This window comes from Canis lupus, chromosome X (assembly GCF_011100685.1).
Source record: "Canis lupus familiaris isolate Mischka breed German Shepherd chromosome X, alternate assembly UU_Cfam_GSD_1.0, whole genome shotgun sequence".
Classification (NCBI taxonomy): Eukaryota; Metazoa; Chordata; class Mammalia; order Carnivora; family Canidae; genus Canis; species Canis lupus.
Genome location: NC_049260.1, coordinates 89969713 through 89978038, shown reverse-complemented (window position 1 = coordinate 89978038; position 8326 = coordinate 89969713). Strand labels below are relative to the sequence as shown.

Here is an 8326-nt window from a genome sequence, read left to right as displayed (position 1 = left end):
TCATATTAATTATAAGCTATAGCCACCACCTGGGTACTTAGGGCTCCTTTGGTCCTAAGTACAGTAGCAAAAAGCAGTCACCATCTTGGGGTAATTGACCCTGATCATTAGAGTGAGGAAGAGCTGTTGTTACATAATAAAGTGGGGAGGGGTATGTATGGAAGATAAGTGGCCTGGGTCCTGCTGTCAGAGAAGCTACCAATTCTGGCAGAGGTGGTGTTTGAGTGTGAGAAGAATCTAGGAAGGAAGGAAACAATACTGATTATGGCAGGAGTTGTAGTTCATCACACTAATCTTCCCACTGTATCTGTTTGCGGAAAAGGCCCACCAGAATCCTGGAGGAGCTGTTCCCTGAATATGTATGGGGAACTGTATCTCTGAAGTGCAATTTCTGATAAACAGAGAAATGCATTGCCCAATTCCTCCTTTAAGGCACAACTTGTTGCTTAGGTGTGGGCTGGGATCAGCAGTCAGCTTCCAGATGTCAGCCCTTCAGCTTCAGAGATCAGAGTCACCTCATCTGAGATATGCCATTTCTTTTTTTTTTTTTTTAAAGACTATTTATTCATTCGATCTCACAAATTTCCGCCAAAACACAGTGGAAAATAAATGCCAGCTCTTTAATAACTGCATAAGGCTAGTGATCATCCTGCTTCATGTTACAAAAAGGAATTTTCATGTTCTTTTTTTCCTAAAAGATTTTATTTATTTATTCATGAGAGACACAGAGAGAGAGAGAAGCAGAGACACAGGCAGAGGGAGAAGCAGGCTCCATGCAGGGTGCCCGATGTGGGACTCGATCCTGGGACTCCAGGATCACGCCCTAAGGTGAAGGCAGGCATTAAACTGCTGAGCCACCCAGGGATCCCCAGTTATGCCATTTCTAAGGCTGCTCACATTTAGTGACTGCAGTGGAGGTACAAGGTCCTGACTTTCTTGGCTTGTTGGCTGTGAGTTCTGAGAGGCAATGCTTACTCCCACATGCTGAGTTGGGTTGCCCAAGGGTTTGACGGGCTTGCATTGGGCTGCATTGGGCTGCATTGAAGTTCAGCTTTTCCTCTGCCCAATTCTGCCCCTTGCTCTTCAAAGCTGTCATCCTATAATAAACATCTTGCTTTCTCAACTCCATCTCAGCATCTACTTCTGCATGGCCCCACCATGACATGAAAGTAAACTTAAAAAAAAAAAGATTTTATTTATTGAGAAAGAAAGCAAGAGCACAAGCAGGCAAAGGGAGAGGGTGAACCAGGCTCCCTGCTGAGCAGAGTGCCCGATGTGGGGTTCAATCCCAGGATCTTGGATCACAACCAGAGCTGAAGGCAGATGCTTAAGCAACAGAGCCACCCAGGTGCCCTGGAAGTAAACTTTTTATAGTTAAAAACTGAATTTATATGGAAACAAGCTATTTATTTATTTATTTATTTATTTATTCATTTATATTTTTCAGGAAAAAATGTATTGTGGGATCCATCCTTGTTCTGAAGTCTGGTTTGGTTCTACACTGTGTTTGAAGTGCCTCATTGAAAGGGGAAATCTTCTGCCCTGTTGGTAGGAATGCAAACTGGTGCAATGCAACCACAGTGGAAAACAGTATGGGAGTTGCTCAAAAAGTTAAAAATAGAACTACCCTACAATCCAGCAATTGCACTACTAGGTGTTTACCCAGAGGATACAAAAATACAGATTCGAAAGGATACATGCACCCCGATGTTTATAGCAGCATTACCAACAATAGCCAAACTATGGAGAGAGCCCAAATGCTCATTGACTGACAAGTGGATAAAGAAGATGATGCATATATGTTCAGTGGAATATTACACAGCCATCAAAAAGAATGAAATCATGCCATTTGCAGTCACATGGATGGGGCTAGTGTGTATTAGGCTGAGCAAAATAAGTCAGAGAAAGACAAATACCATTATGATTTTATTCATATGTGAAATTTAAGAAACAAAGCAGATGAACATAGGGGAAGGGAAGGAAAAATAAAATAAGATAAAAAGAGTGAGGCAAACCATAAGAGACTCTTAAGTATAGGGAACAAATTGAGGGTTACTGGAGGAGAAATGTAGGGAAGATGGGGTAATTGAGTGAAGGATATTAATGAGAAGGGCATTTGATAGAATGAGCACTGGGTGTTACATGCAACTGATGAATCATTAACCTCTACCCTGAAACTAATAATACACTATCTTTTAACTAATTTAAATTTAAATAAAAAGAAATAAAAGAAATAGGTCTTTACATTTGCCAAAAAAAAGAATGAGAGAAATATTCACTTTTAATAGTAATGATGATGCTGAAGAACTGTTTTCTGAGTTTTGAATTCTATTTTAACAGGTTTATCTGTTCAAAATTATACTAGAAAAAGGGGCCGCTGGAGTTCAGAGGCTATGTCTTACTGGTCTATGTATCTCTTTACCACCTAACACAATGCGTGCTCTAAAAAAGATAGTTCATATTTTTTTTATTATTATACTCATTGTAAGTTTCAAATTTATGCCGCATGAATGAACTCTCAATTGGCAAAATATAAATTTTGAGCAAGTTTTCATAAATTAAGAAGTAGACCAATCAAAAATAATTACTGGACAGGATGAGCACTAGGTGATATGCTGTATGTTGGCAAATTGAGCTCCAATAAAAAATAATTAAAAAAATAATTACTGCATTTCTGCAGTGCATCTTAGGTGCTTGGTAATGGTAATAATGGTAAAAGAGTCCCTGCTTTTATATATTTTCTAAACTAGTTGTGGCATGATATAACACAACATACCTATTAAATTAATATTGCCCAGGTCAGTTTAGTAAATGTTCAGTGTGCACCTGTATTTACTGTCAGTTCCGCCAGCCCAGCCCAGCGCAGCCCCAGACACGAAGAGCCAGCCGAAGACAAACAAGTTGTTTTGTTTTGTTTTGTAAACTTTGTATCCACTGCATCCACGGACTCCAGCTTTATCCTCACACAGCGCAGAAGCAGTGGGCTCCACTCAGGGGTGGCTAAACCCTCAAGCCACTAGGTGGCATTCAACTTCCCATGAAGGGGTGGTGATAGTTGAGAGGTCAAGGTCATAGGTCACATCCTGTAGCTGTGTACTTCCTGAGATCCAGCAGGTCAGAGAAGGCTGTACTTAGAATGGCTGTAAATTTTAATGATCCAACCTGCGGCTTCTTTCAGAGGGAGGTTGTAGATTTCATAAATAAGCAAATACTTCAAAATGGAGTCAGTCCGCACTTCTACTCGATGCAGATGTGCGAATCCTGGGGTGATATGGAGAAGAAATTGCGAGACATCCTGACTGATTCGACAGTGTCAGAAGCCACCAAGGAGGCTTGTGCCTGGAAAACCCTGGCCCTGGCAGTGCACATGGCTGAGAGGCAGAAGCAGGAAGATGCGGAAAAGGTGAAGAAGCTTCAGGATCAGCTGGATGAGCAGAATCTGTTTAGTAATGTCTTGATAGGCATGGTGAACAGACTCAGAAATGCGCAAGAAAAGGAAAAGGAGAAGGCCCAGTTCCAACTTCAAGAGAGTCTCACAACCCTCCGTGGAGTAGAGGAAGAGCGAAATTTATTCCGGAATGAGCTTCTCAGGGTGCTAAGCACTCAGTCCTCAAAGCAGCAAGGAGACCTGGAAAGCAGGAAGAGAAAGCAGGCACAAACATTAAGTATGTTTCTTTTTGCTCAGGCTGCAGCAAGTGACTGGGGGTTGGGGGCAGGCCGTGAAGGGAGTAGGCCCGGAGTCCGCTATCCTCCTGGGCCTGCTGCTCTGCGGGGGGAGGCACAGGAGCACAGGAGGGGAAGGGGATTCCTGGGTGGGGCAGTGGCCAGGAAGGACAGAGTTCTTGCTCTGAGGTCTTAGGAACCTGCTCCAAGGCTGGTCAGCAGCCACCCCTTGCTCCCTCTGAGTTCTCTTATTTATTCACTCATTCCTCCCTGCATTTTTTTCTCCCAGGAGGACCAGCAGAAGCTGCAGCAGCAATTCCTGCTAGGAAATATTCCAGAAACAGCTGGAAGGGTAAGCATTGCCACACCAAGAAATTCCTGTCCAAAAGGTTTAAACAAGATCCTGACTTCTCTTGCTCTGCAAGACAGACTGCCAGGAGCAAAGCTGGGGACTGGAACTGTGACTGGTGTTTTTCAGTGAATTTCGCATGGCGAAAAAAGTGTTTTCAGTGTAAAAAAATCCACTATGCAAGGGAAAGTGGGGACTCTGCCCTCAATTAGGGACCTCACTAAATTCTCACAAATTCATTTCGTGATGCTCTCTTCTGATTTAGAAGTGGAGCAGGAGCATGTTTTTGATTAGGTGTTATGTATAAATGGTTGAGCAAAAAGGAAGAAAGACGAGTCATCTTTAACCTTGCTAGCAGTTAACAATTTACCTACTTACTTCCAGCTCTACATAGATGAGTTATAACAGTTAGATAGATTTCTTACAAAAATGGAATCATCTTGAAAATTAAGTTTACAACTTGTTTACAAATGTCCTTTTATTGATTTGATAAAATTTGGGGAAAAGTACAAAAAAGAGAATAAAAATACCATCCCCTAAAAACAATCCTTAAGGCTCAGAGCTGCCCATCCTCTAATGTTGTGCACAGACGTTTGCGCGCACAAACACATGTGTGCCTGAATGCAGAAACGCTATTTTGATTTCTAAGATGAGATTAAACCGTGCATATATTTTGGGATTCCTCTTTAAAAAAAATGGCATTCGTTTAAATTTGGAAAATTCATGGATTAGCATCCAACCACCCGGAGACGATGTCCTCCAATATTTAGTTGCATTTATTTTCGAACCTTTTTTTGCCTGTCTCTATGTCCATATTAAAATTTATTCTTTTTTCTTATTTCTAAAGTATAAAACTAAAAGTAAGCAACAGCGGAGAAGCAAAAAGAAGAAATTAAATTGTAAGCATAATCTCATTATTCAGAAAACCATTATTGTTTATCTATATACACGTTATACTTTTTAACGTATATATCATTTTAATGTTAATAAAATGTTCATAATTATGTTAAGCTAAATATATATGCATATTATTTTTAAAGTTTACATATGTAATATATATAGTTTTAATAATTATATATATATATATGTGTGTTTGTGTGTGTGTGTGTGTATTTGTTTGGCTTAACATCGTTCCCCATTCTTTTTTCCCCCTTTGGCTGTTCATTCCTTAAGTGGGTTTGCTGGAGATTAGTTTTTGTTGTTTTGGGTTTTTTTTCCTTTCTTTGGTCTGTTCAAAGAACTGGCCCCTGATTTTACTTATCAGTTCTATTACTTGTATGCTGTCAAATTCATTTATTTTTCTCCCATTCCTTTTAGTTTCTTGAGGGTTTGTTATGATTATTTTTGTTTGCATTTTAAGTTCTTGATATTATGCTCAGTTCGTTTATTTTCATCCCTCATTTATTCTTCCTGCTTGGGATTCTAATCTGATGCTACTAGTTGAAATGGTAAAAATTGAGACAGGAAAATTTTACCATGTAAATGTGTTTGACTATGTTTTCTGACTATGTTTCACCTCTGTGGTAGCTGTGCAATGACCACAAGCTGCAAATATGAGAGAACAAGCATGGTTTATTTTAATGCAAAGATTAGGACATTTCCACTGAATTTTTCTTTGGCAATAACTTTCTTTCTTTTTTTTTTTTTAGAAGTGGCAATAACTTTCTGAATCTCCTGTGTTTATTTTAATATGGAACAAAATATTTTGAAATATGTAAAAATGCCTCCGACTGTATTGTTTTTAGGGAGTGCTCAATGCAAAATGAATGCATAGTATTCGTTAGAATGGACTGTCAGCCAAGTTGTGTGTTTTAAGATGTTAATGTTATGAAAAGTCATGAGAATCTATGGAAGTAATCCATATGAATTTACTGCTTGAGAACTTTGGAAGTTGTAATAGTAGAAAGAAAGCATTTTTTCTTACTGATTCTTGATATGAGTGTCATTGTGTTTTCTAATATTTTAAGTTGCTTTGAGCGATTTTAAGAAAATGAAATGTTCTGGTCACGGATAAAGTCTGTATAGATGTAAGAGCCACTGAAACATTAATGTTTGCTACTCAAAATTATATGTGGGAGAAGCAATTAGAATAGAATAACACTAATGAAATAGTTATAATGGGGAAAACACTTATATTCAAAATTAGGGACTCAAAGAAATTGAGGTCCGCATTTTCGCTCAGGAAAATGAAAATTAGAAAGATTTTTACAAGAGCCTTGAGGGGCAATAGTTTTCAGTTTATATATATTAAGTAGTGTTAGGGGACTCTTATCTGGGACACTAGATGACCTCTGCTTTTAGATTCCCTACTCTTCTCTTAGACATAGGATGTCCAGATAAAAGATAAGATGCCCAGTTAAATTGGGATTTCAGATAAACAACATGTTTTTTTTTTTTTTAACAACATGTTTTTTATTAGTGTAAGTATGTACCAACTATTGCATGTATTTTTACTTGTAACTCTGACAAAGCTACCTGGAGGGAGGTTGGCATTTCTTTTCCTTTTTAAGTAAAAATACTTAAAAAAACAGTATAGACTATTCTGGCAGAGAGGAGCATTTGGACCTTTACAGTTTGGACCAACATTCAGGAACCGTGGATGAAGAATCGAACAGAAGAACAAGGCAGTGGAAGCATTTAAACGTCATCAACAGTGAAATCTGAGTGTTTGAGTTAGGTGTGGCAATATATAGCATGGCATGGCAATCATGATCAGTGAAAAGAGATTTGGAAAAAGTGGAGATAAATTAGAAATATGTACTCTTGCCCTGGAAGTTTCTTGCTCTGTCAGCCTAAACATCTCTGAAGTCACCTTACCCATCACTAGTAACGTTGTGGAAAACTTTATGCTCCACTCCAGCCAGGACCCAAATTTTGGCTCCTTAAACTATTCTCCATTTTGAAGGAACCGGGGCTTTTCAGAGGGTAGCTGGCACCACATCTGGGGGCAAAGGCAAAATGAGTCTGGAACATCTTGCCATTTACAGAACTGAGAATGGTGACTAAGGGCTACTAAAGACAAAGAGACCCGAGAAGGCTCTCACCAGGCAGAGTGATATATTGGGCATTGAGAAAGAAACCCACTTGAAAAAGTCATTCATTGGGCAAAATGTGAAAATTGAGCATTAAAAGACACCCCCACACACACACCCACAAACACACAAATTCCCCAAGCAACAATTATAGTCTATTGGAACAATAGAATCCATTAAAAATGATAAATCCATGATGGTATTCATGATTCACAGGTGATGTAAGTGTGCTAAAAGATGCTTGTAGTACACACAAGAATTTCCAATATTGTCTATAAAAATGCTATATATTGATCAACCCAGTTCATTCAACTCCTACACTCCACTTTTTAGTCCATGAAGAAGTTAACAGATGGTTGAGGCATATGGACTATATTATTTATCACTATGAGGAAGGCATTAGTTTTAGCTTGGAGAGAAAGATGTGGGGAAATGTAAAGGTGAGCTTCTTTTTGTAAGGAAAGAAATACAGAAAGATGTCTTAAACTGGTGGGAGTAATATTCTTCAGTATAAAAATGTAGCATTTGGGAATTTGAGAATCTCTGGGGTTAAAGAGTTTATAAAGGTTTTGAAATCTTTTGTATGTTATATTACTAGAAACAAAATGTTATAAATGAGTGGATTTAACAATATTTCTTGGTCAGCAAAATATGTGAAGATCAACCTAAGGAGGATGCTAGTGTGTTTCCATTTTTTGTGACCAGTTTATTGAGCTTGCATGCTCAATAGTATCTTTGAGTATGATACTTGTCTGATATTCATCTAGCTGGTATGAACATAGCTAGCATGAATAAACCAGTTATTGTGAATCCACACTTCTTCATGTGTTCTGTGTGTTGTTATTGCCACATGGAAAGAAGTCTTAGAGGAAGCAGGGTAAGATCAGCATATTTGCACAACACTATGTCTCTCTCTCTCTTTTTTGCTTTTTTGCTTTGTTTTGTTTTGTTGTTTTTGTTTTACTGAGAGAATGTGGCTGGGGAGGGGCAGAGGAAGAGGGAGAGAAATAATTTTTTTTTGAGGGAAAGAAAGAATTTTAAGCAGGTTCCATGCTTAACACAGAGCCCCATGTAGGGCTTGATCTCACGACCCTTAGATCATGACCTGAGCTGAAATCAAGAGTCGATGCTTAACCGACTGAGCCACCCAGGCATCCCAACACATTATTTCTCTTAAAAGTCAAACACCTATAAAGTTATTTTCTCTGTCTGCTCCCCTCCCTGAAACATCATTAATTTCTGTTTTGATTTGTGGCTATAAGAATGGTCCAGAACCTAATAT

At 38.7% G+C, this 8326-nt stretch overlaps 1 protein-coding gene across 2 annotated transcripts; it reads left to right on the top strand.

The window, feature by feature from the left end:
- Positions 1–3036: 3036 nt before the first annotated feature.
- LOC111094871 (testis-expressed protein 13C-1-like) lies at positions 3037–7863 on the top strand. Of its 2 annotated transcripts, XM_038586595.1 has the most exons (4): positions 3037–3665; positions 3953–4015; positions 4860–4911; positions 5662–7863. In XM_038586595.1, the coding sequence occupies exons 1-3, from the start codon at positions 3137–3139 to the stop codon at positions 4862–4864; spliced, it is 597 nt and encodes a 198-aa protein (XP_038442523.1). In that variant the 5' UTR covers positions 3037–3136; the 3' UTR covers positions 4865–4911; positions 5662–7863. The 2 variants fall into 2 exon arrangements, with proteins under 2 accessions (XP_038442523.1, XP_038442522.1); XM_038586594.1 differs by having other exon boundaries at positions 4860–7863.
- Positions 7864–8326: the final 463 nt, after the last annotated feature.